This window comes from Lygodium microphyllum, chromosome 16 (assembly GCF_053477565.2).
Source record: "Lygodium microphyllum isolate KBCC chromosome 16, Lygodium_microphyllum_v1.1.10, whole genome shotgun sequence".
Lineage (NCBI taxonomy): Eukaryota > Viridiplantae > Streptophyta > Polypodiopsida > Schizaeales > Lygodiaceae > Lygodium > Lygodium microphyllum.
The window spans coordinates 69,930,701-69,957,859 of record NC_141150.1 but is presented as its reverse complement, the minus strand read 5'-3'; the positions used below and the strand labels follow the sequence as shown (position 1 = coordinate 69,957,859).

The window sequence follows — 27,159 nt, the reverse complement described above, 5'->3', positions numbered from 1 at the left end:
AGCTTAGTTTACAAGCTAAGACATTGGTTGGCTGATCTTGATGTAACTATTACAAAGCCTACTCCTTTGTTTATTGACAAATAGAGTGTCATTGCAGTGGCACGGAATCCACTGTTTCATGCACACACGAAACACATAGAGATCCACTATCACTTTATCAAAGAGAGACTACATGCAAGAGATATCAACCTTGTCTACTATCCTACCACCACTAATGTGGCAAACATCTTCACAAAAGCTCTTCCTCGTGACAAATTTAAAGCATTCCGCAATGCTTAAAATTTGACCTTCTTTGGTGGATGATCCTTGTATATTGATCACTCTTTACTCCAAGGGGGTTTGGTGGGTTTGACTCATGACTACCCTCATCACAAAGGAGTATCGATGATACTCGATAGGACACTGCAGCACTTTTTACTCTCCTTACAAGAGGTTTTTTCCCCCAATATTATTCTCTTTTATTTTATGTGCCTATGTTATACAATTTGGGGACTTATCGTATTTTACACCTTTTGGGTGTGAACAAACATTAGCAACCCTAAGGTTTAAGAGTTGTACTTTACACTTGCACATTACACTCTTTAATTATTGTATTGGGAGTCGTGTCTTCACTCTCACACTCTCTTCACTGTCAACTGTACTCTCAGCTAAGCTTCAATCTCTATGCATCCTCTCACTTCTCACAGAACTAAAATACAAAACCCAACATGAAAAAATCAAGAAAGCAATCTACATACCATATGTTTCATATTGAGATGCTTTGGATGCTATGCTAAATGAAAAAGAGAGTTGAGTGAGTGTTAGATGCAGCAAAAGTGAAGAAAAGGTAGATGGGAAATCTGAAGGTGAATGGAAAGCACCAAACTCATACTCAAATGAAATAGAGCATGAAGGATTATCTTGTGGAACATCTCTGAACGTAGAGTTTTCTTCAAATCCATACTGATACTACCGAATTGGGTATCCCGGTGACTTATTGTCAATCCCTGCATAACTAAAGGAGCAATGGAGATGTAATTAGACTCACACAAAAATGCATTGTATGTACCAACTATTGGGCTTGATTGTGAAAAGTTTGAACTTTCGACTATCTCCCGAGTGAATAATCTTTCCTCTACTAAGAGGTGATCAATCTCATCGATGCAATGCTCCAACTAAGATGCACGTTGTAAAGGAATATGAGACAAAGAAGAGTTAGCCCTTTGTGAATGATCTCTAGAATAAAGATTAGTAGGTGAAGCGTTGTCCTCCAAATCAAGACCATAATGCCTCAATAGAGGCTCCATTGGAGTAGCTTGAGAAAGCATCAGATGATCCGAAGATGAAGTGGTCTGAGATATCATAAATCAACACAACATATAGTGTGATCAAGAACAAACCAAGCAATCCACAATAGGCTTAGGATACCCTTGAGAAGAGCATCGACTCTGATACCATGTGGAGTTATACTAGGATTTATAAAAGAAAACACTAAGTATAAAATCACAATTGAAACACAAAGAACTCAAACACAAACCGAAAATGCAAAATTCAAAACGCAAAGACACAAACAAAGAAGAAAGAGAACTCTGAAGTAAATGAATGAATGTTATAAATAAAGGAAAGAGTGTACAAGATGCTCAAGAGCAAATCTATCCAACAACCAATGGTTCTCATCGAAAACAGCTGAGGGAATAGTCGCAGTGTGGCATCCACCAAAGACAGATCGCGAGTGCTGTAATCACCAATCAAAATTGAGATGATGCTGAAAGTGAAAGGGCAACAAGCTGCAAGCCAAAATGCAACAATCTTTGAGACTACAATAGAGGAAGGTAAAGATGATGCTAACTCGGACTACATTGCAATAAACACAAGCTGTAGCATGCACTAGAAGTGGTTGGACAACAAGGCGGCCTACTCAAACTGTAAATATCCACTATTACTACTAAGTCAATATTCCTTCACATTCAGCAATTGAAGAAGCTTCTCATCTTTTGAGAGGTATGGCTCACATATAGTTGCCTCTGTACGTCATACAGGTCTACCGCGTACTCTCGCATTCCACCTACACTTTTGACTGGCGCATTCCGCATGCATGGCACTTTTGGGGGAGTGGAAAGCCTTGGATACCTCATCTCACCCCCTTTTCCAACTATGCACCCCTCCATCCCCATCCCTCCTTGGATTCCATCCAACTAGCATCCCTCTTTGACTATTTGACCCTTCTCTCATCTACCAAAGGTGCTCCTCTCCTCCATGCTTCCACACCAATTCAGCAAGCATTTGTCATTCTCATCTCTCTCTCTTGGATCTTGAATTGATTTGTGATTTGTCATTCTTATATCCCATCCCCTCTTTCCTGCACCCTGTCAAAGCATTTACCATTCTCATCTCCCATCCCCTCTCTCTTACTCTTGCTCTTTCAACTTCACCCCAATCATCAAGCCTCTCTCTCTCTCTCTTTCAACCTTCAAGTTTCAAGAGTCAAGACTCAAGCATCTAACTCTCCCTTTCTCTCTCTCTCTCACTCTCCCCCAAGCCTCTCCATCCATCATCAGCACCATGACTCATGAGAAGCATGAGGCCTTCAATTTGCACGCAATCCATGTGGAGAGGGATACAAAGTCCAACTCCCACCATTGGGCATGCAAGTATTGCGGGAAGCGCTTTACAAGTGGTACAATCCAACTTCTCTGACATCTTTTCAATACGTGAGGACAAGTTGCTCCATACAAGGAGATTTCTCAAAACATCACGGATGAGATTCTCGCCAAGATGAAAGGAGGATCCACAAGAGGAGGAGGAAGTGGCTTATCGGCACCAACTTCTATGCCTACTAACGAGGAAGCATCGAATGTGGGTGTATCTTCAATCGATGCAAAAGAGACCTCTACCTTTGGTGGTGGGTACTCCACATCCACATTTGGCTCCAGTAAAAGACAGAGTGGAGACTCATGCAGCACCGGAGAGACAATCCTCTCTCTCTCAAGCTCCCGCTCACGTGCGTGGATCGTTTGCCTTTCTTAGAGAAAGGCAACCTTGCTCCCACTCATGTGCGTGGATCGTTTGCCTTTCTTAGAGAAAGGCAACAACTTGCCGACATTGAAATTGCATGCATGGTGATTAAGTGCAATCTTGCATTCAATATCCTAAAGCAAGAGCCATGGAAAAAGATGGTAAAAGCCATTGCCAATGTGGGTCCATGTGAAAGATGGACTGGTGTCACATACAACAACATGAGGACGAAAAAGATTGATAAAGAGGCGAGGATTGATAGAACCCTTGACCCTATTCGCACCACATGGATAAAATATGGTTGCTCCATTCTCATTGACAGATGGAGTGATCGTAAGAAACAAGGCATCATCAACATACTCATCTCATGTCCACTCCGCACTTACTTTTTACGGGCCGTTGATACCAGCAAGAGGGAGAGAAAAATGATAGCCGCATTCATCTACTACCACATTCGGCAAGCTATCGTTGAGGTATACATTACCTTTTTAAAAAATTTCACTTTCTTTCATTATGATAATTAATTTATGCATAGCTATCTATCTCCCTATTCTAATTTCTCTCTAATATCTATCTCAATTCTTTCTTTCCACCCGAGCCCTAACCCCCATCTCTCTTCATTCTTGAATCTTGAAAGTTGAAACTTGAAAGCCTCAACTCTCTTTCTCTCTCTAACCTCCAAGTATTGTTAGCATACTTGTAATTTGTAAATTGTGATTGTAGATGGACCCCTCGAATGTGGTTTAAGTTGTTACCGACAATGCATCGAATTATCAACGCATGGGCGGTTTGCTTGAGACCAAGTTTTCCACGATTGTGTGGACTCCAAGTGGAAGTCATTATTTGGACTTGCTCATGGAGGACATTGGGAAGCTCAAGTGGATAAAGAAGGTGATCCACAAAGCTACATCAGTCGTCACCTTCTTTACAGCAAAGATTAAGATGCTTGCGATGTATCATGAGCATAGCACAGTGAAGTTGAAGAAGCCTTTTTCAACTTGGTTTGCTTACATATGGTTATTGCTGGAGTGCCTTTATAAGGTACGGTCCGCCGCCTTGCACGAGACAATGGTGTCCAATCTATGGAATGAGTGGGATGAGCATGAGACAAAGAAGAAGACCAAAGCCATGCAACGCTTGTGCCTTAATGAGCAATTGTGGCAAAAAGTCCGTGCCATTGTCATTGTCGTGACTCCCTTTTATAGGGTGTTATGTATAAGTGATTGCGAGAGGTCCATCATGGGCCTTCTCATTCACTTCTTTAGTGCAGCATTGGTGGAGACATGCTTGTACAATGATCACAGAGACACAACGTGCACATGTTTTAGAGATAGCAAAGAGAATATGGGAATGGATGCATAAGCCCATCCATGGTTTTGCCACATTGGTACATCCGACGTACAAGTCACCAACAATCATAGATGATAGAGAGCTCCATTTGGAGGACCAGTTTACTTATTTGACTCGTGTAGTCCTTATGGACAACCACAATGCAATGTTGGAGAAGCTAGGATGCTATGCAGATCAGAGAGGGCATGTGGCTTTTGCTTCTCCCACTTGTTGAAGGAGAGAATCACTTGTGAAGCCTTTATTTTCATGGCAAAACTTCAGATATGCATTGGAGACCCTTCAACCCTTAGCCATGAGGGCCCTTACCCCGGATTGCTCTTCGAGTACATGTGAGAGAAACTAGAGTGTCTATTTTCTCATTCACACGAAGATTCGCAATCGGTTTTGCAAACAACAGTTAGAGCGGCTAGTCTATTGCCACACTAACTTACACATGATGATGATTATGATGAGCATGGGTAGTCCAAAGCTATAAAGTTTAAACACTTAATCGTAAAATTTAAAATTTGTTGTTTTAAACTTTGAACTTTGAAGTTTTTACTTTACGATTTTGACTTTACCATTTACAATCTTCTGAGCATTGTGTAGATGAATGTTGATATGTTCAAGTTGACAGGCGATACTCTTCCGAGTGTACATCAAGAGGTGGACCAGGAGCAGATGATTTTTACAGAGCTCTATAGAGAGCTTATAGTAGCACATACTCATGGCACTTGCAATCATCAGTGTGCTCGTGAACGAGTTCAAGTAGATGGTGTTGAGCTAAAATATGCATTACTTGCTAATTAGCCTCTTAAATAGCCCCAAAACACACTAAAAATGCTCTTTTAGAGTAAAACCCTAAAACAGGGAGTAGGTCGAGAGAGTTTAGTGAAAACCCTAAAACGGAGAGCCCTTCGAGAGAGTTTAGTAGAAACCCTAATTTTTGGGACGCCCTTCCACATCTATAAATAGACAAGCTATCTCCATTTAGCCATTATCCTTGTTTGAGGTTACACCACCCCACACACCCTCTATTGCTATTGGCATCCAATTTCCAACCTGCAGACCGCCTCCATCTGCTGTCCAGCCATCATCAACCGCAGCCACATTATCTTCAACCTGTCCATTGCTATAGGCGACAACTCTCAGCTGCTGGCGACTGCTCCAGACTGTCCCGGACTGCTGTTCAGCCTATTGTCCATCATCTCCAAGGTCAATTAGCCTGTGTTTTCAGCATTGCAAGCCTTGACACTCTCAGACATTGTTTCAGCCTGCTGTTTACAACAGACTGTGAATAGTTTCCAGCCTCTGATCGGTGGTACACTGCTGCGTTTACCAGTTTTCAACCTCCAAACTGCTATGTTTTGGTGACCAACCTGCTACCATTCACTATTCAACACTCCTATACTCCGATTGGTGGTCACAGACTTGGGATCCGTCTTCGGTGGACCTCACACTCTGACATTACTCTGCCCTTGAGCACATTGTACACTCTTACATTCATTTACAGCATTCATTCACATCAGAGTTGTGTTCTCTCTCTCTCCCTTCTTCTGTTTGTGTTTGAGTGTATGTGTTTGAGTTTTGAATTTTGCGTTTAGGGTTTGAGTTTTTGAGTTTTGTGTTTAGGATTTGAGTTTTGCCCTCTGTGTCTGTCTCTTTGTGTTTTTGTTGTGGTCGTATACTCTGTGTGTCCTCAGTGCAAACCCTAGCAGTTTCCTTCACATGATATCAAAGTCGGTGCTCTTGTAAAGAGTATCCTGCGGATATTGTAGAGACCTAGTCTTTGTGCGAAGCACACAATACGACTCGTAACCGAATCACAATATCCCAAACACCTTCTTCTCCAGTTCCTATGATGTCTTATCAAGCTTCTCCATCATTGGAGGCTCTGAGACGGCATTATGGACTCGGTGAAGAGGACGAGACTCCACCTTCACCAAATTTCACTAACATGATAGAGGAGGACTTTGAGGAGTACTATCGCAACAAGTATGGTGATGTTTACACCCCTCCTACCAATTTTGCTACCACAAACAGACCGGTTGGTAAGACTGGCCACCTCTCCGATCATGGAGAACATACGGCATTCGGAACGTATAGTGATCTATATTTATCATCTCAGCCAGGTCCAATGTCAGGTTTGTACAATTTTTTTGTATTGCATGAATCAAAACCCTCGCCTATTTCTTCTTTTAAGGTACAGGATTCGGATGGCTTTGCGTATGTGAACTTCAATATAGAGAGCTCACAAAGCAGACGAAATTTAAGTACATCTACAGCTTCTGCTTCATTTGAGCATATCACACACACTTCTCACTTCCCTCCCATCCCACCCTCTTCTATATCACACCTCTCATCATCTTTCCGAAACCTTGGATTACACTCCACATCTGCATCACACACCCTATGGGTTGAATCTTCCATCTCCACTCCTTGCACATTTTCCTTCTCCACCCCATTCTCTACCTCTTTGCACCATGGTACTTCATTAGGAAAAATGCCACCCTTTAACAAAGTACCTCTCACCTTTCAGCACATGAATCCACCCATAACTCTTGGGACGACTGTGATGGGCATCCCCCTCACTATCCCCAGCTTCACATCTCCCATGACCACTCATACGCAGCGGTTTCCAGCATCAGCTTATGATGCGTCTTCACACTCTCCTTGGGTTACACCTACGCAAGGATTCCCATCTTTTGCTCACCGTGTTCCCATTCCACCTCCTTGGGTTTCACATGTGACTACCATGCCCATGCCTAGTCAACCCATCCCTACCTATGGATCCACTATGCACACTACACGCATGCCTAGTGGACACTCTGGGGCCCATTCCCAAGTGTACTCCACTCCCCCATCCTACTACACTTTTTCACACTATCCATCTCCGAGCACTACCACTCCTATCGCAACGGCCAAGAATGCCTTCACGGATAAGATACGTTTTAACGGGTCAAATTTCACCACTTGGTCTAACTTCATGCAACAAGTGCTTCAGTCTCAAGGTCTTTGGGACCTCGTCATTGATCTAGACCCTATAACTCACCCTAATTAAATCCATCAATGGAGAGCCCGCAATGCCACAGCCAATGTTGAGCTGATACAAGGATTGCTTCCTAAGTTTCACTCTCAGTTGCAGCACTTCCTGCTTGCATCAGAGCGTTGGAGTCACCTTTTCGACCGCTATGAGGCTCGTGATCATACCCAGCACATCAATCTTGACTTTGAGTTACAAGAGTTCTCTATTAAGGAAGGGGATGATCTGAAAGTCAAGCTGGCTGAATATAGGCAAGTACTTGCCGAGTTTGCCATTACTGGCTCTCCAAAGTCAGATGACGATCAAGTTACATTCTTCTTGAATAAGTTGCCCGAAAAGTACTTCAATCTCATTCAACACATCATCTCCCAACCTAGATTGCCAACCTTCCACGAGTTTAAGTGACAGTTCTTGCATTAGGCGAGGTTGCATGATCAAGTCCACAAGAAATCCTTATCCTAGCCTTATTCAAAGCAAAGGGGGTTGGTTGCCTCTTCTTCGAAAGGGAAAACCACCAGCGGCAAGAACTCGCAAGATGCGAAGGCAAGCCAATCAAAAGGTGACTTCTCTTCCTCAGATGGAACCAAAGAATCTAGACCTATCTAGCAACAACTCCCTAAGAAAAACCGGTTTTGCACACATTGCCAAAGAGCAGACCATGTGGACGAGGAGTGTCGCTCTAAGGCCCAAGGTCTTCCACCTAAAAAGCCTCAGCAGACCGCTGCGATTGCACAGCTCAGTGGGGCTACGCCTTCCGCTCTTGCTTCATCTGCTCCTTCACTACCCCTAAGGGATTGGCTGATTGGTTTGCAAGTTCCGATCCCGTTGCACTTCATGTATCCATATCACATTTCTCTCCACCTCGTCGAGCATTCCCTTGGCAAAGCCCTGCTACTGGACATATGCGATAGTAGCCACCTTCTTCGACTCGCATGCCTCTAGGTCCTTTCAAATATCCTAGGTCAATCTAGCATTCATTTTTCGCACTCTTAGAGTCGGGCCCATAGGATTCATTATCCTTAGTTTTTCCATTTGTTTGTCTTCCGCTGCTTTTACTCACACACATACACATTCATTGCATTTATTTTGAGTTAGATTTTCTTCTGTTCTGTTTTGCTTTGGAGCATCTCACCACTAACCTCTGTGTTTGCAGATTCGCATCTCTTTTGCAAGGCTTTGTCTTTCAGTGTAGAGCTAACTTGCAAATTGCTTTGGTCCTCCCTGGGCTAGAGACATGGGATGCGCACCGTTCCTTTCATGGTTTCATCATCCTAGGAGTGCTTGCTCTTCTTCCAGCATGGCGATTGCCCCTTCCGAGGGAGATCATGCAACATCTCTCTCGTGCTATCTTGGTGATGACTTCTACCTTGCTCTTCTAGCGGGGTGTTTCATCCACTTCATCTTCTTTCATTCCTTGTGGTTCTTGGCACCATATGAAGACCGACATCAAGCTCCTCTTCCTTCTTCGGCATCTACATCCAAGTTGAGAGGAGGTTCCTACTCTTCTTGGTATTCTACAAGCTTCAGCACTTTGTCTTCGATATCGGCTTCTTCCCCCCTGTTGTACCTTACCCTTTGCATTGCATGATTACATCATCCTTGTACTAGGGCGCTTGGGCAAGTGAATAATTTTCCTACGAAGGACACTGTCCAAGTGGCACCTACTACATGAGCATTCTTCAGTATGTAGCATACTTTGCATCTCATTGTGCAAAGCACCACTTGCGCGGATCCTAAGCTGTTTCCACCGGCAACTGTTGTTCCCACACCACCATCCTTCTTCATCACATGGATACCTCATCACCTATTTTTCCTTATCATTGATACCTTGAGTGGATGGGTTCGCTTATACTATTTTGTGATGTGTTGGGTGTACCCTCTCTACTCCCGTCTTCTGGGTCACTTTTACTCAATCGGCCACATCCCATCAAATTTACTTCACTTATTCAAAAATATATATATATATATATCCATCTAGTTCCATCTGCCTTTGTAGGGCTTGGTAGACCACTGGGTAGTCGTCGTACACCCTTTGTCCGATGCTCTGTCCTCTCTAGGATGACTACTTGGATTCCCTTGGTAAGATAACCATCGCCTCTATAGTCTTGGTAGGCCACTGGACAGCCGACATGCACCCTTTGTCCGATGCCGCTGCTTTGGGATGGGACGCCTTGGGATACATAAACATCACAATGATTGGCCTAGCCTTTCAGCTCAGTTTTGGGCCTGAGAGGGGATGTTGAGCTAAAATATACATTACTTGCTAATTAGCCTCTTAAATAGCCCCAAAATACACTAAAAATACTCTTTTAGAGTAAAACCCTAAAACGGAGAGCAATTCGAGAGAGTTCAGTGAAAACTCTAAAACGGGGAGCGCTTCGAGAGAGTTTAGTGGAAACCCTAATTTTTGGAACGCCCTTCCACATCTATAAATAGACAAGCTACCCCCATTTAGCCATTATCCTTGTTTGAGGTTACACCAACCCACACACCCTCTGCTGCTGTTGGCACTCAGTTTCCAGCCTGCAGCCCGCCTCCATCTGCTGTCAAGCCATCATTGACCACAACCACATTATCTTCAGCCTGTCCATTGCTATAGGCGACAGCTTTCAGCTGTTGGCAACTACTCCAGACTCTCCCAGACTGCTGTTCAGCCTGTTGTCCATCATCTCCAGGGTCAGTTAGCCTGTGTTTTCAGCATTGCAAGCCCTGACACTCTCAGACGTTGTTTCAGCCTACTGTTTACAGCAGACTGTGCATAGTTTCCAACCTCCGACCGGTGGTACACTACTGTGTTTATCAGTTTCCAACCTCCAGACTACTATGTTTTGGTGACCAGCCTGCTGCCATTCACTATTCAGCACTCCTACACTTTGACTGGTGGTCACAGACTTGGGATCCATCTTCGGTGGACGTCACACTCCGACATTGCTCTGCCCTTGAGCATACTATGCACTCTTACATTCATTTACAGCATTCATTCACTTCAAAGTTGTGTTCTCTCTCTCCCTTCTTCTGTTTGTGTTTGAGTTTTGAGTTTCGCGTTTAGGGTTTGAGTTTTTGAGTTTTGCATTTAGGGTTTGAGTTCTGCCCTCTGTGTCTGTGTCTATCTCTTTGTATTTCTATTGTGATCGTACACTCTTTGTGTCCTCAGTGCAAACCCTAGCAGTTTCCTTCACACGTGGTAGCACAGGCATGGTCATTCAACGCCCTCCAACATTAAGGAGGGGCGGTTTGAGTGGCTTGCAAACATATGTCAAGTGGAGCTCTAGTAGCTCACATCCTATACCTCATGATCACATCCCCCCCTTGTCTACACAACCACTACCTAGGGAGCCATTATTTGATGATGATTGTAACCTCATCAATGAGGATAAGTATGAGTGTGTCTCATCATCCGATGCCAAGAAGTGATCTTCAAACTCTTAATGAGCACTCAAATGGTTTTGATGATAATGATGATAATGATGCCTCATCATGGATTCATAAGTCTCTCTCTTTTTTGTATCTACTATCATTGTATCCACATGCATAATACCACCTTGACACGCTAGACTATAGTTGTATCACATGTTTTGCGCAACCCATGTGTTCGTGATAGTCACCCTCATGTATTCATCTTATTTTGTAATGAAATGGCTATTTTCACTTTAAACATATATTCTATCATTTAATGATTTATGGTTTTTTTTAATCATGTTAAGTTTTTTTTGTACTAATATCGTACTATACCTTATAAAATCATAAGGTACCATTTAATACCGTATTTTATCGTACCATACCATATTGTGCCTGACAACTATGACTCATCAACAAGGATGCCTTGATTCATACGACTTCCAAAATCCCGAGAACATGGGCTCCAATATATTCATACTAATCAGGATTCAATCACATTTCATGACATTACCTCGGTGCATATTTGTGGCATTGGCACCTTGCCTTTATTGTCTAACCATCCGTCTTCCAGCTCCATCTTGAAAGTGCTACATGTTCCAAACTTGGGCTTCCATCTTCTCTCAATCCATGCCCTTACAAGACTTAGTACTCAAGTTGTTTTCACTAAGCAAGTTGTCTTTGTTAAGGACTCAAAAATCAAAAACCATTCTTGCAATAGGTTGGCAAGTGGGGGAGCTATATAAGCTTGTTAGCAGTCATGTCTGTCATCTATGGTCATCTCCTGCTTGCAAGCCTCTAAGTCAGACGAGGACATTTGGAGCTCTAACATTGTATTTATCCATCATTTTATATATCCCAAACGTTTTCAATGGAGGTCAACACCTACAGTTTAGTCTATGCAGCCTATTTTCTTAGTTTTTGGGCAGGCAGGCATTATTCTGGGCAGTGGGAAGCATTTGAACATTCTATTTGGTATTTATTGCATTTTGTACAGATCTGTGATGCATTAATACAGGTCTGCCAGCTGCTGTCCCTGTTGTCTATTTATAGGCTACAAGTCTCCACAGTTTTTCATCCTCTAATCATTGTGCCAGTCCTCCTCAGTTTTCTGTCTCATCCTCTTGCCTCCAATTGGTGCCCACACCGACATTCAGAGGCCACTTGCTGGGCTTAACTATTGCAGCCTTGTATCATTCAGTCTTTTATCAGTCTATTCCTTCATTCTACTGCATTTCTCTCAGTCTCCTTCTCTTCTCACTCCATGCTTACCTTTTATTTTCCTTTCCACTGCATCTCACAACCCTCTTAGCCATCAGGTCCCTACCCTTACAACACCTCCCTACTCAGCAAGCATTTGCCCTCACTCAATGCCATCAGTCTTCTCCATTCACCATGATATATCTGACTTCGATGATGTGGCAGGCTGCATGTCATGGCATCAATGACACCAGTTGTCTTGGTGGCAAAATGCACCGACACAGGGTCTCCAAAGACAGCATCTTGAAGGTACAGGCTTGCATTTGGGCAGCAAAGGCAGGACAGAGCAGCAATGACTAAAACCTAAGCTGATAGAGATTGAAAATGCAAGCTTCAAGGATGTCTTTGATGGACAAAGGCAAAGGAGATCAAAAATGCAAGCTCCAAGAATATCGATGATGACAGAAAACAAAGGAGAGAGAAGTGGGCAAGGATCTCACACGAAAAGAGATATTATCAAGGATAATGTGGTACAAAAGAGTGGCCTGCCCATGCTCCCCATTTATAGGACTTTTGAGCCATTTTTCCTATAAAATCTTCTAGAATCTCATCTTTTGATTAATTGGCTTGGGTTTCAGTTTAGGGCCATACAAAAGCTGGAGAAAGTAGACAGTAATTAAGAGATTAACTTAGGTGGGCTTAACAGAGGGCCATAATAATATCGATAGAAGACATCCTTAATCCAAACCATACTGCTTAGTTGGATATCTTTTGACACCTAACCACAAAGAATTTGCCAATGAAGGATCAAAAAGAGATTCAAAAGGTTGTTGAGCTTGTCCAACTGTGAACTTCAGTAGTTCAAGCATGACATAGTCTCCAATGAATTCACTGAGCTTTTTAGTACTCATCATGAACTTCACCTGGAGGACTACATCAAGCACCTTGCAGAGCAAAGTACTTCTCAAAGAGGTCTTGCAGATCCTTGGGAGGGAAGAACTCAAAAATTAGACTTAAGTTTTGGAATTAGACACGTCTCAATCCAAACTGAAAAACTTAATGGAGGTAAATAATGAAAACTAAATTGCATGCTCCTCTTTCCGCTCCCAATTCCTTCATGAATACATTACTAAACTATTTAGCCATTCAGATTGTAAATTAAACTGACTGATTTCAAGCAAAACTTTTTGCATATACTGATGAGATCTAAAGGGTGTGTTGCTTAGGGTATGTTTCTCTCCTCACATGATGCTTGATAAGATATATTTATTTGCATAAGTCATTTTGCACTTTGAGATTAAGTTATGCTTACAGTTCGAGGGTCATCATCCTCATTCAAAAATTTCCCTTCATCAGCATCTACAATTGCACGCTTTTGGAATGCTGATTTCTGCAGACAAGCAGCAACACATGATTATATGAAACCACTTTCAGAACAAGTTACTAGAATATCAAAGGAACTCTCAGGTTTCTAAGCTACAATACCAAGCCTTCTCAATTTTACTGTGATGTAGCAGACATAAGCCCTGCCTAAGCCCTAGCAGTGAAGTTTTCACACCTGTGCAGCTGCATTTTCGTGTGATTGACGTAATTAAACATGGAAGGGAAAACTCAAATCATGGAGATACTTCACAGTACACACAATCAGATCCAAATACTCTAACTCGAACAAGATTAATATGTTTGCTTTGTTACAGAATTGAAAGAACACTTTGACTGCTACAGGACCTTCTGGTATGACCTCCAGTGGTCTGTTACTCTTGAACTCATAGACAGCAAGCTGGTTTCACTATGCCAGTTTGGCTCGTACAAACTGCTTTTGCAATCGCAATGGAAGTATAAGAGAGCAAATTTATTAGTTTTGCTTGGATTACATTACTGACTTACTCTTGTTCTTCGTCATCTCCATATCCCAGATGACATAAAGACTCTAGAGTGCTTTTTTGTTTGCAGTTTTCTGTCTTTTTCTTACAGGACTCTACATCTTTCCATTCACATATAACCAATTTAAGCCCAGAAACTTTAGGGCTCACATCTTGAGCTACAGTAATTGGATTTGAGTAAGACCAAGCTTTGTATATTGAGAATCACATGGTACATCTTGCCTAAAGCTCTTTAATTTAAAGAGACCTAGATCCCCTATCATCACTACACCCCCAACGTGCATCCATGTCCTGGGTCTTTGCAACATGCATCTTTACTTTAGTGGCAATTAGCATGAGGTGTCTTCAATAGAACATTCAATTCTTGGAAATCAAAAAATCTTAGTTTAACTAGTAAAAGCACTTAAATTTGAGCCTATGTTAAAGTCAATATTAAGCACTTTCATATGTGAGATGCATTGGGAAACTGTTATACAAGATAGAAGACTAGTACTAAAGATAAGACAGAAAATGTTTATCTGTTATTTTGTAGTAGCCTTTAGGCTTTGACTTGTGCTTGACTTGTGCTTGACAGGATCTTCTTGGCTGGCCAGTAGGCCTAATGTGAGACTTGTATCCTTTCTGTTTAGATGGCCTGAAGGCCGGATGTATATATTCCAACATTAATATTAATATACACTTATTCACGAAAAAAAGATAGAAAATGTTTAACTTTCTTGTACATGCTTGGCATACAAGGAAGCCAATCCAGGTAGTGCAGAATTCGACTCTTACTAAATTGCATCTTTAAATGGACAATCGAGCATAGAAATATGGTCCATGTCAGGCACATTTGAATTGGCTTTTCTAATATACCACTCAGCACTATCAGCACTCTCATACAGAGTAAGCATGCCATTCAACAGCATCACTGACACAACATCAATCTCATGCATTACAAGGTTTGAGTATTACTGACCTGAGGTACCAAGTTTACCACGGCTGTAATTAGTGATGATAAGGATTGCTCCTGTTCAGAAACAGTAAAGTTGCAGCATTTGAGTCACAAAAACATGATAAAGCTTTCAAACAGAGGCAAAGGATAATGGAGGAGCACCTATTTCAACAAAATCACCCCCCCCCCCCCCCCGGCTTTTTTTTTTTTTTCAAAGTAGCAAATGCCCTTGCTCACCAACACTTGCATTAAGGAGAGGGACAGGATTTTGGATACAGATCTTACTTCAGTTCATTATATACAAAACAAGTTGTTAATCTTGACCGATTAGCTAGTAAATACAGACCCATGTTCACAAGACGCATGAATCGGTAAGGCTTGAGGAAAACCTAGCCTTTAGAATTATTTGGCTTGCCTAATCTATTCATATCTATGCAAGTGTAAGAGAAGGGTGCAACCCTAGTAAATCATGAACTTGAATTTATTGGAAGAAGCAAAGTGTGTCCTTCGCATGCAATTGGAAATTGGGTTCCCAGCCATCAACACAAAGTGATGTTATCTTTGAGTGTGAAAGTGATTGAAAACAATAAGTCGAGCATAAAGCAACACATGAGCAGGTCCACTCACTGTCCAAGCATCTATGCAATATGTTTGCGGTTTGATCTTCTTAGAAGATGTTTACATGCATAGCTTCAACAATGGTTGCTGTCATTTGTTGGATTTTGGATGCTCAAGTTTGGATTTCACTCTCAGCCTTTCACAATAGCATCACTTTGATACACATGAATGATACAATTTCCAAAAGAAGATAAATCTCAAAGTTCTCCTTCTGCAGTCAAGCTTAGAGTTATGTGCCTGAGAAATACTGCTTAAGAAGCATATGTTTGAACTCACCTTGCGGCAAAGCCTATGCACAGCATCTATCAACGTCAAAACCTTCCGTCCATTTGCAAGCTGAGGCCTAGAAACCATGCAAATGCTTAACATGATGGGTGACTTACTATTAAGATTCAAATACCAAACAAGAGCTAGGCCTGCTATCTTTTCAAAAATTTTAAAACCTTGAAAATCTCCCTGAAACCTTTGCTGTAAATATCCTCCGTGCAGCCTCCAGAAAATCACAATCAGAAGCCTTTGCCACCTTATCAACATATTCAACAACCTAGAAACATGGGTTTTCATGCAACACAATCAATACACACCTCTCATAGAAGCATGCAAACAATGTCACAATGACTCCCCCACTCTAGAATAATGCATTCAGCTGGCCTGTCATCAGGATTACCCTTTCCTTTCTACACATAAAAATATACCATAAATAGTTGCACACTATGTCCATAAACATGTTTTTTCAGTAAAATAAGAAAGACTGCTTTGTTAACTTACAAGAACAAAGAGAAAGGCTATTGCAAATCCAATATGTCCAATTGAAATCAAAGCATGTACACAGCAGTTATGTGTCTCTAACATCCACAAAACTCCAAGATGTGTGTGCACAATGGATCCATATGTGTGTATGGACTGACTAGACGCATGCATGGTACCCATTTTTTAGGGTTTAGGGTTTGGTGTTTAGGGAACAAGGCAGATTGACAAGCATACAATAAGCAAAGGTTGGGATCCTTCTGGTGAAGTGACCCATGAGATGTGTGAAGGCGTACATAAGGAAAGGATGAATATTCCTGCATCTCAGTGGCCATCGATACATATCCAAGGGGAGAGAGGAAGATACCCAACACAACCATCCCGAGATAGATAGGTGTGCTCACTCACTGACAAGGATAATTTGCATTGTGTATGGGTAGCATTCCCAATGACGGAGTACCAAAGGGTAAGGTGGCATGCACCCATGGATAGCTAAGATGATGTGGAATTGGGAAAAGAAAATGAACAAGGAGCTGAAACAAAAGATCCTAATTCTATTGTACTTTATCATTGAAGGAATTGAACATAATATGGATAATGCAAGTGTTAAATCTAATCCTAAGCTACTAAAAACAAAAGAAATGGGATTTAAAGCATCATGAAAAGTGGGAGAAACATCAAGAAATTGCATTTGATTAGCACCAACAACATGCTCAAATGAGCGGGAGGTAATGTAATAGATATATCTAGTAACATACACCTATCTCAAGGGGATAAAGCCATATCACTGAAAGAAGCTGATCAAGAGGCCCAACCACTTCCGGGAGCCATAGTGGAACAAGTGAAAGACCTCGTTCTACTTTAAAACAAAGAAAGAGATTGTGTTGAAGCCCATCCTCTTCTTCAAAGTCATTGGGTGCCTTTTCTAATGCACCCTAATCAAGCGACAAAGAGCCACACTCTTCTCATGGAAGATCTTGGCATCAACAAAGGCGTTGATATTTTTCACCCTCATCTCCATCTTCATCCCCATCAACCACTTCATCGTCTTCAACCTCAAGATCCGGTCATGGAGAAAGACATAAGAAAAAGAAAACTAAGCCATTATCTTAACTTAAAAGAAAATCAAATTCTCCATCTATGATGATTCCTAAAATCCTAATCTTTTTCTAAATTTTGTTCAGCAATTTCCAATCTTATATGATCGTGATAAGTATAAAAAAAAGAAAGATTAACTTCGTAGCTCTAAATTTGACTGCTGACCTAGCCTACACTTGGCAGACGAGGTTGGAATATGATCATGCTGCCCAAAAATCCTAGTGGTTCTTCATTTGCATGTTACAAGGCCAATTCCTTCTTGTTCATTTCAAAAGAGATATAAAAATGAAATGGGATCAGCTCCGACAAAGGAAAAATGAGCCACAGAGGTTTTGGAAGCTACTAGAAAATCAACAGCTTTGAAAAGCTTAGGAAGGTACAAGGAGGCTAGCACTTAAACTTTATACTACCCTTAATCATTATCATTGTTTTAGTCTCAAGAAACTCATTGACCATGCTGAGACATAGAAAATGGAGCATAATGGCAACAAATCATTCCAAAAGAATAATAAGAAGAGTGGCTAATCATGAGAAGTTTATGGCTCCAAAAGAAGGACAAAAATAGCAACAGAAGCAACCATCAAATAAAAGAAGATAAAGCAATATGCACCTCGAAACATTCCTCAATTCCGATCCAATCTGTATCCACAAGCCTTACAAGTAACTTTCTAACGAAGATAAGCAATGCTTCATGAAAGAAGGGAAGTGTTTTAAATGTACAAGCCACATAGCAAAGCAATGCCTAAACAAACAACAGAGCAAAGTCTCCGACAAGAAGTCCAAGCCACTAGTGAGACAATCAATGTAGTCAGTGATGTAATTGCAAATACAAATCACACTCCAAAGATACGCAAACAAATAAAAGCTTGGAAACAATTGCAAGGTAAGCAAGCACTATTCCTAATAGACCTTGAAGCAAATGAAAACTTCATTTCCTTCAAGTTGGCTAAAAAGCTTAGATTAAAGAATAAAGAGATAGAGACCCCAACTAAAGTTCTACCAAGCTTTAAACACCAATGAAGGTGATACAACGAAGACCGCAAACCCTACATTGGCAAGCCCAATTTTGAAATCCAATGCTACAATAATGAAGATGCATTCTGTATCACAAATCTTAATGATAGTGATGTGATTCTTGATATGCCCTAGAATCATAGAGTAGACTCAACCATCCTTTCAAAAGAAGGTAAAACTTACTAACAAAGGCAAGATATAAGAGATCCAAGGTAGAGTATCTAGAGATATCATACCTATAGTAAGCCATATGCAAGTCTCTAGAGCAATTAAGTATTGTATTCAATGTTGTTTGCTTTATGTTAATGATGTGAAAAATAATATGAATACTAAAAATCAAGAGCGATATAGACTCTTCGAAAAGTATAAAGATTGTTTTTCAAAAGATCTTCCTTATCAGCTTCTCCCCAAAAAGACCAAAAGAGCACCACATTCATATTATTCTTGGGCAATTCTCTTGATATAACACCATACCATGTGAGCCACCCTTAACGAAAAGAAATCTAAAAGCAAGTCAAAGACCTACTAAATCATGGGCTAACCAAGCCAAGTAGCTCACTATTTTGTTCACCCATCCTTTTTGTTCAAAAGGTGACATATTGAAGACGTGCATTGATTATCAAGCCCTTCACGAAATCACTGTGAAGAATCGATTTCCAAAATCAATGATATTTTGGCTTACCGAAGAGACTCAAAGGTTTTCAATTGCATTGATCTAAAGAGAGGTTATCACCAAATTAAAATAAAACCACAAAGTATACACAAAACTACTTTCCATACTTCATTTGGTCTTTATGAATTCTTGGTGATTCCTTTTGGATTAAGTAGTGTACCAACCATCTTCAATTGAATGATGAAGCATATTTTTAGAGATCATCAACAATATTTTAAATTTTTATTTGATGATACTTTTGTTTTTTCCTAACTTTCTAGAGATCATCGACAGTATCTCAATTTTTTCTTCGATGATATTCTTGTTTTTAGCAATAATAAAAAGGAATACCATCAAACCTCAAGATCGTTCTATAACTACTTCGACAAAATGAACTCTCAATAAATTGTAAAAAATGTGAATTTTTCACACATTTAAAAAATTATCTTAAGCATATTATCTCTTTTAAAGGGATTCAAATGGATCCTTAAAAAATCAAAATATTTCAATAATGACTTGATCTTCATGATATACATGAGGTGCAATCTTTTCTTGGCCTATACTCTTATGACCACCACTTCATTAAGTATTTTGCGCATATGGCTTTTCCTCTTCATGACTTCATTAAAGAGAGAAAGAGAAAGCCACCTTCACAAAGCTGAAGGCAGCCCTCACTTTTAGATATGTCTTACATTCCATATTTGGTAAAACCATTTGTGATAGAAGCAAATACTTGCAATGATTATATTGATGCATTGCTAAATCAAGAAGGCCATGCTATAACCTTTGAATACCATTGTCTAAATAAAGTAGAGGAAAAGTACAACACTTATGAAAAGGAGCTCTTAATGTCAAAAATAATAAGTATACTCTAATACTATGTCAAAATAAGTGATAGTACAGAGAGACAGTAGGGTTTACAAGAAGTAACACAAAGTGTATATGGCAAACACTCAAAGAGAAAAGAAACTCAGAAACACAAGAACACAATGATGATGCACTGAATCATGCTATGAGAAGAAAAGCTAATACAACGGAACCGAAGCTCAAAAGATGGCTGCATTGTCCTATCTGAATAAGGCAACAGCATATGCTAGAAATTTGTACAATGAAGGGAGCGAAACACAATCCTCCAAGCAATGGGCTATTGAAGTAATCACTGAAAGGTAAAGGACAACTGTCAAGGGAGTAAACCGCAATCCTCTAATGCAACCTGAGATATGGAAGATGATCACCAGTTGTCAAGGGAGCAAACCACAATTCTCTAATGCTGAGGAGTGACTCAGGCAATAAAACGCAAATCCCTAAGTGTTGGAGCTGTCAAACATAGAGAGAGCAGCCCAGATGTTAACGCTAAGTGGATAATGATGATGCTAAATAATGGAGAATGAGTTAGATTGCAAAAACGCAAGTCCCAACAGCCTCTGTGACGAATGAGTGACGCCAAGTGATGAAGGAGAATCTAAGCTGCAAAAACACAAGTCCCAACAGCCCATGTAATAGACAAATAATGCCAAGTGATGAAGGAGGAGCCAAGCTACAAAAACGCAAGTCCCAACAATCCTTGCTATAGACGAGTCATGAAAACATCGATCCTCAGCAATGGAGACTATCGCCAGAGGCTAGGATGCTAACGCCAAGCTAGAGATAATGATGCCAGGCAAGGAGAAGACCTCCAAATTGAAAAACACAAGTGAAGGTGAAGCCTAATGGAAAAGGGTGCTAACACGAAGTAGATGATAGTGATGCTAGATGGAAGATGCTCCAAACACAAGGCTTGATGTTGGAATAGAATGCCTAAAGCAAAAGAGAAAGGGTGAAAAAAGAAATGTGTTCCTAGAGAGTGTCTGTATCCCATAAGCACAAACCCACTTGGGAGGGCCCAAACTTTCTATAAATAGGTATATTGCCCTCCATTCAGCCCCAATCTCGTTTTTGCAAGTTTCAAGTGTTTTCAAGTTGCTACCCACACCCCGCGTTGCAAGCCCCAACTGTCACCCTGCAGATTTTCTCTCTCTCCTCTCAATTGTCGCTACAGATTTTCTCTCCTCAACCTATGTTTTCTATTTTCTCTCTCAACCTATCTTTGCTGTTTTTTCTCTCCTTTCAACTGCATTCACAATTTTCGCTCTTCTCGCTTGCGTTTTTAGTCTTTCACTCTCCTGCACTTCCATCTACATCAAATCTAGCCTTCCTTGGTTATATTTGCTAGTGTTTGACATCTGGAGGCTACCTTCCAATGATTCGAGATCCGTTTGGAGTACAACACACTCTCTAACTCATTACCCTTGCCTTGATCCTTGAGATACAGGAGTTTGAGGCATAGTATTCATACACTGCATAATGTGTTTGTTACATGAGCATTGTATATTCAATATTCATATCACTTCATTCATTCTCTATGTTCATTCTTAGAGAGTTACCCTAACCCTAATTGTATTCTTTCATCAATCTGTGCTTTGTTATACGATGTTATTTATGTTTCTATATTAAGGTATTTTCTTCACAACTCCACCTCGAGAGAGAAGCCACTAGCTCTGTAACTCCATGCTAGAAGAAATTCGAAGGTCTCGTCACCAAGTCACAGTTGAACCTCCGAGGCCCCCATCTAGTGGTCTGTGAAGATCCTAGATACGAGGAGGAGAAATGATTGCTCGAGGACAACCATCCCACAAGGGTAAAGGATGGGTGATGAACTTCATGATGAGGAGGCGCCCCCTCTAAGGGTGGTGATGCAAGGGCCCCCTCTGAAGCCAAAAAAATAGAGGCACCCTTTAAGGACAAAGAGAATACATTTCCCCTTGAAGCTCCCTTTGCAAGAGAGAGGGAATCTAAAAACTCATGGATCATAGACTCTGAATCATCTAGTAACGAAGGAAGTGCCGCATATCGTGCCAAAGAAGGTATCTAGGATATCGAACTCCTACAAGTGGCCTCTCCAACCTAAGAAGTCAAGGATGGAAAAAGGTGAGGCTCGTGCAGAGCCAAGGATAGGCAACAACCATAATCTCTCAATGGAGCACACTCCAAAGCCAAAGTAATAGAAGGGATCGAACAATCATTCACTCGAAGGAGTGGACGATCAATGGGACAATACTCGACAATCGTTGTCTCTCGAGGGAGTGGATTGCAAAACCACAAGTTGGCAAGGTCGCATTCTCGAAACCCTAGATTAAGTAGAAGCAACCTCCGTAGAGCATTGCAGCGGTCGCAAGGAGAATGTGGTACTAGTCGATCCTCTTGTGGCTTTAAAGAGCTTAGTACGCATCGAATGCGTCCTATTACCTTGAGCATAAAATTTGAGAGCTAGAGCAAAATAAGCTCTATGGCCTACAGAGAAGAGGTGACACAAGTGCTTGGGAATAAACACATATACTTCAATGGGTAGGGAGCAAAGGTCTATTACAACAAGCATCGATGAGGTGTCGATAATGCTGAAAGAGGAGTACCCATAGTTTGTCCATCTGTCTATGGAGAAGTCATAGTGCGAGTGTCAACCTGTAAAATGATGATTTATGGGAGAGGAAGAGAGGGATATCTCTGTGAAGGGAAAAATCAATAGATAATGTCAAGCCAGCAACCTATCTGTCTTCTTTGATAAACAAGGTCTTTAGCTCTCTGAGCTCTTGCACTCTGATACTATGTCAAAAATAACAGGTATGCTTTGATAACATGTAAAAATAAGTGACAATGCAGAGACATAAATATTTGTGAGAAGTAACACAAAGTGTATACAACAAACACTTAGAGAAAGTGTATACGACAAACACTGAGAAAGAAAAGAAACTAAGAAGCACAAGAAGAGCACAATAATGATACACTGAATCATGCTATGAGAAGAAAAGTTGATACAATGAAGCTGAAGTTCAAAAGATAATTGCACTGCCCTATCCTATCTAAATTAGACAACAATACCTGTGGAAAATCTAAACAATCAAGGGAGCGAAGCATAGTCCTCCGAGCAGTGGGCTATTAAAGTAATCATTGAAAGCTGAAGGACAATTGTCAAGGGAACGAACCGCAATCTTCTAATGCTGCCGAAGATATGGAAGATGATCACTAGCTGTCAAGGGAGCAAACCGCAATCCTTTGATGCCAAGGAGTAACCTAAAGCAAAACACAAATCCTAGAGTGTTGGAGCTGTTAAATGTAGAAAGAGCAACCCAAATGCTGACACCAAGTGGATAATGATGATACTAGATAATGGAGGATGAGTTGGGCTGCAAAAACACAAGTCCCAGTAGCCTTCGTGACAAATGAATAATGCCAAGTGATAGAGCCAGGTTGCAAAAATGCAAGTCCCAGCAGCCCCTATGATAGACGAATGACACCATGTGATGAAGGAGAAGCCAAGCTACAAAAGTGCAGTCCTAACCACCCCTGTGATAGACAAGTGATAAAATCACTGATGCTCAATGATGGAAACTATCGCTAGAGGCTAGGATACTAACGCCAAGTTGAAGATGACAACACCAAGCAAGAAAAGGATCCCCACATTGAAAAACGCAAGTGAAGGTAAAGTCGAATGAAAAAAAATGTTGGCGCCAAGCAGATGATGGTGACGCCAGGTGAAAGATGCTCCAAATGCAAGGCTTGATACTGAAACAAGTCATTTGAAGCAAAAGCGAAAGGGTGAAGGCAACCATGAGCCATGAACCGCAATGTCCTTTTGAAGGGATGCAAGAGCAATGAAAGGGACTGATGAAGGAAAGAGTATCTAATGACAAAGGAAGAGGGATGAAGAATTATTAAAGAGTGGTGAGAGTAGTAGAAGTGAAAAATGAATGAAGTAACTATCTATTTGTAAGAATAAGTTGTCTAGGGTGATGCATCATTGTGTGGATACCTACTGAAAAAGTGGTCTAAATGTGAACACCAACTCTTTTTAGGACTATCAATGCAAAACCTTAAATGAAGGGTGTGAACTAAAAAAGTAATTTCTCAACACTCAGTTGTGATTCATACTCTAAACATATGAAAGAAATATCTTTGAGATAATGAATTCTTTATTAAAATTAATTATCAAGGCTTAAAGTATTTCAAGACTCAAAACCATTTACAAGAAAAACATGCAAAATTTAAAAAAAGTCTTATATATATTTCATTTTTAATTTACGTACACTCTTAAAAAATATAATATAGTTGATTATACACTTTTTTAAGATACCTCGCATTGTAGCTATTACAATGGCTCATCATGAAGTTTTCCGAGTAATAAACAATACTTGTGATCGAATGTTAATTTTGCAATAGTTTGGATAAATTTACAATAAAGAGATTCTCATACAGATTATTCAATTAAAGACAATTACCTTCTCATGAATAATCACCTTTATGTCACTCTTCTTATCCAACAGAAATGTTTAAAGAAAATCACAAGTCTCTTTATACAAGACATTAAGGAAAAGTAACCACCTTAAATGCAATTGAGCATTTATTTCATTAACCACATGACAAAGACATACATATAACTTTATTGAGACTCATTTAGCATGTGAAAAATCCAAGTATGATTTTAAAAAACTTTTAAAATTACTATAATATCTTTTAGTACCTAATGATTCATGAGAATCTATCACAATGGATTTCATTTCAAGTATTCCAAAAATACCTCAAGGTTATAATATGATTTAGGCTATAATTAACAAATTTAGTAGGCGATTCCATTTTATTCCATATTATAACACATAAAAATCCTCACAAGTTACAAGACTTTTCGTTTAATACATCTTTAAATCACATTGTATACCTTTAAAAATTATGTCAAATAGAGATTTTAAATTCACAAGTAACTTTTACCGTACTTTACCTAAAAACTTGAAAACCACTTTAAAGTTCTTTTCATTCTCAAACTGAGAGCTAAATAGAGATTATGAATCTCACTCTTTTGGATATATTGAATGCTTATCTTAGTGAGCATAAGCCACAATGGGTATCTTCCATTATTGAAATTTGCTTGCAACAATACAATACACTCATCCATAAGGCAAGCTCGAAATGAAAAAATACACAATAAAGTCATACTTGCTCCAATCATTTACACTAAGGATAATATTTTTGCTACTAATGAGTCTAATTCAAATTTAATAACAACAATAGACTGAGTTCGAGCTACTATCAAAGTTGCTCACAAGAGCAACTAAAAAAAGCAAGTAAATAAACAAAAAAAACATTTGATTTTTGAAATTAGCCAATATTTCTCATTGAAATTTAATAAAAGCAAGCTAAAACAAGATTTAACCTAAATTCATCTTTTTCAAAGCTCTTCAATAGATATTTGGATATTTCAAAGTATTGATAAAATAAATGAATTTTTTATTAACTAGAGCTTCTTATTCATTAAAAAATACACAATGTTTTTATATAAGTTTACTAAAGTCTTATACAAAACTAAAACTAAAAAAGCCCATTATTAAAAATTCCTAAAAATCAAAGAAACAAAACAACTCTTGAAGCTTAAATAAATTTTGTTTCACAAGGATCGAACCATAAGAAATGGCATTGTGACATTAAAATCATTACCAAAATTTAAAAATTTTACTCGTAACATATGCATAATAAATAGATTAAAAATTTATGAAGATTATCCACATATTCTTCAACTATCTAAAAAAGCTTCTTCACTGAGAATAAGTTAATAAAAGCCGAAAGGCTATCGTAACACAACCAAAAAAAATGTATCTTTTCTATGATTTTGTATATTCAATTGTTTATTAAATGTATTTTATTTATACTTATTGGATATTTTAAAAAATATATTAAAGTTTACCATTGATGAGAGTAATCATAGGTTATGTGAACTAGTACACACTTCTATCTAAATGACTTGATTGGCTACCTATAACTAGAATTCAAGCATATCAAAGTTAGACTCACATACAAAAAGGATTAATGCCTTGGAAGTATAAACTAGATCCGCTACAACAAATAATTACAATCAAGCAAATAGCATGATCATGAAATGTTTGTATAATATGCATATATAGACTAAAAGATTAAAATGCATTAATCTTTACATAGAAAACTTGTATGAAGATTTCAACACTAGTTTTGTAATATACTTGTAAAGAGCTTTTTTCATGTAAATCACTACTAAGAAAGCAATAAGAAATCAAATGATACTCACACATAAAGTATATGCAAAAGTCTTATTATAATCACTGCTCTTCTATTGAGCCTAACCCTTTATAGTAAGTCGAGCCTTATAATGATCAATGCTACAATCCCCTCTTTAAATTGTAGACCTACCTAGTACCAATGACCTTTTTACACTTAGGTAAGTCAACCAAGTCTTATGTGTCATTACATGTATCAAATCATACTCATCTTTCATAGCATACATTTAGTCAATACCTTGTATGATAGACATCCAATCAATACTTTATTTTACTTCATTAAAAAGACTAGTTTCTCTCTATTACAAATAAAAGTAATAAGAGCATATTCATTGTTTAGGACATTTTCATTTTGCTTATGGGACATTGAGACACACTTGTATATTTGAGTTTAGGGGCTATTTAATGCGCTAATGAAGGTTTAATGTGTCATACTCATGCATATTTTTCAACTTAACAATGAGATGCACATAAAAATGACATGCCTCTATCTGATGCGTCTAGAATAAACAATGTTGATACAAGCAAAGGAATAATAAACACAATAAGATTTAAAATAAGAAGATGGAACAAAGAATGACAAAAAGAACATGATTACTAAGATCTTAACTTGCGGATCCGAGAGCACCTCACTTTGTGGCATTTGGATAAACCATCGATATCATAGCAAAAGCATTTTCTCACGATTTAGAAAAAATAATTTATCTCTTAAATCGAGACTTCTCATATGGTATCATTTGATTGGTGTCTTCTTAATGGGACTCTCCTCACAAATCATTGCCTAGGGGGATCAACTTATATATGTTGCATGACACCCCAACAAACAATGCAAATGTTCTCTAGGGCTATCTTATCTCAGTCTCCTTGCTTAACTGCACTTTAGTACATTTGAAAGCTCATTTTCACTTCTACTACTTTTGAAAAGTTATTCTAGCTCTTTGGCCTTATCCTTGTTGCCTTGAGATTCAACTAGTACTTATTTGACTAAGTGAGATGTTGGACTTTATGGACAATTTGCACAATCGTATTGTTTTTTGTGATACATTCTTTGCCTTTTGTAGCATCTTTCGTAGATTTCTTTAATGATTATTATTTGATTGCCTCTCTTCGTGAAATTGACCACCATATGTATACAA

The 27,159-nt window shown here is 39.4% G+C and overlaps 1 protein-coding gene across 4 annotated transcripts in view; it reads right to left on the bottom strand.

Moving 5' to 3' along the window:
• Positions 1 to 27,159, bottom strand: part of LOC148022957 (ATP-dependent DNA helicase SRS2-like protein At4g25120) — a 92,031-nt gene that overhangs the window by 46,805 nt on the left and 18,067 nt on the right. For all 4 annotated transcript variants that reach the window (XR_015693572.1, XM_087695893.1, XM_087695892.1 and 1 more), the window contains 4 exons: positions 15,841 to 15,941; positions 15,674 to 15,740; positions 14,804 to 14,854; positions 13,275 to 13,352 (listed from right to left, as the gene is read on the bottom strand). Coding sequence is in view for 3 of the 4 variants with exons in the window: in XM_087695893.1 (XP_087552019.1) it covers positions 13,275 to 13,352; positions 14,804 to 14,854; positions 15,674 to 15,740; positions 15,841 to 15,941 (297 nt within the window). In the remaining variant the exon portion in view is untranslated. The remainder of the gene's footprint in view (positions 1 to 13,274; positions 13,353 to 14,803; positions 14,855 to 15,673; positions 15,741 to 15,840; positions 15,942 to 27,159) is intronic.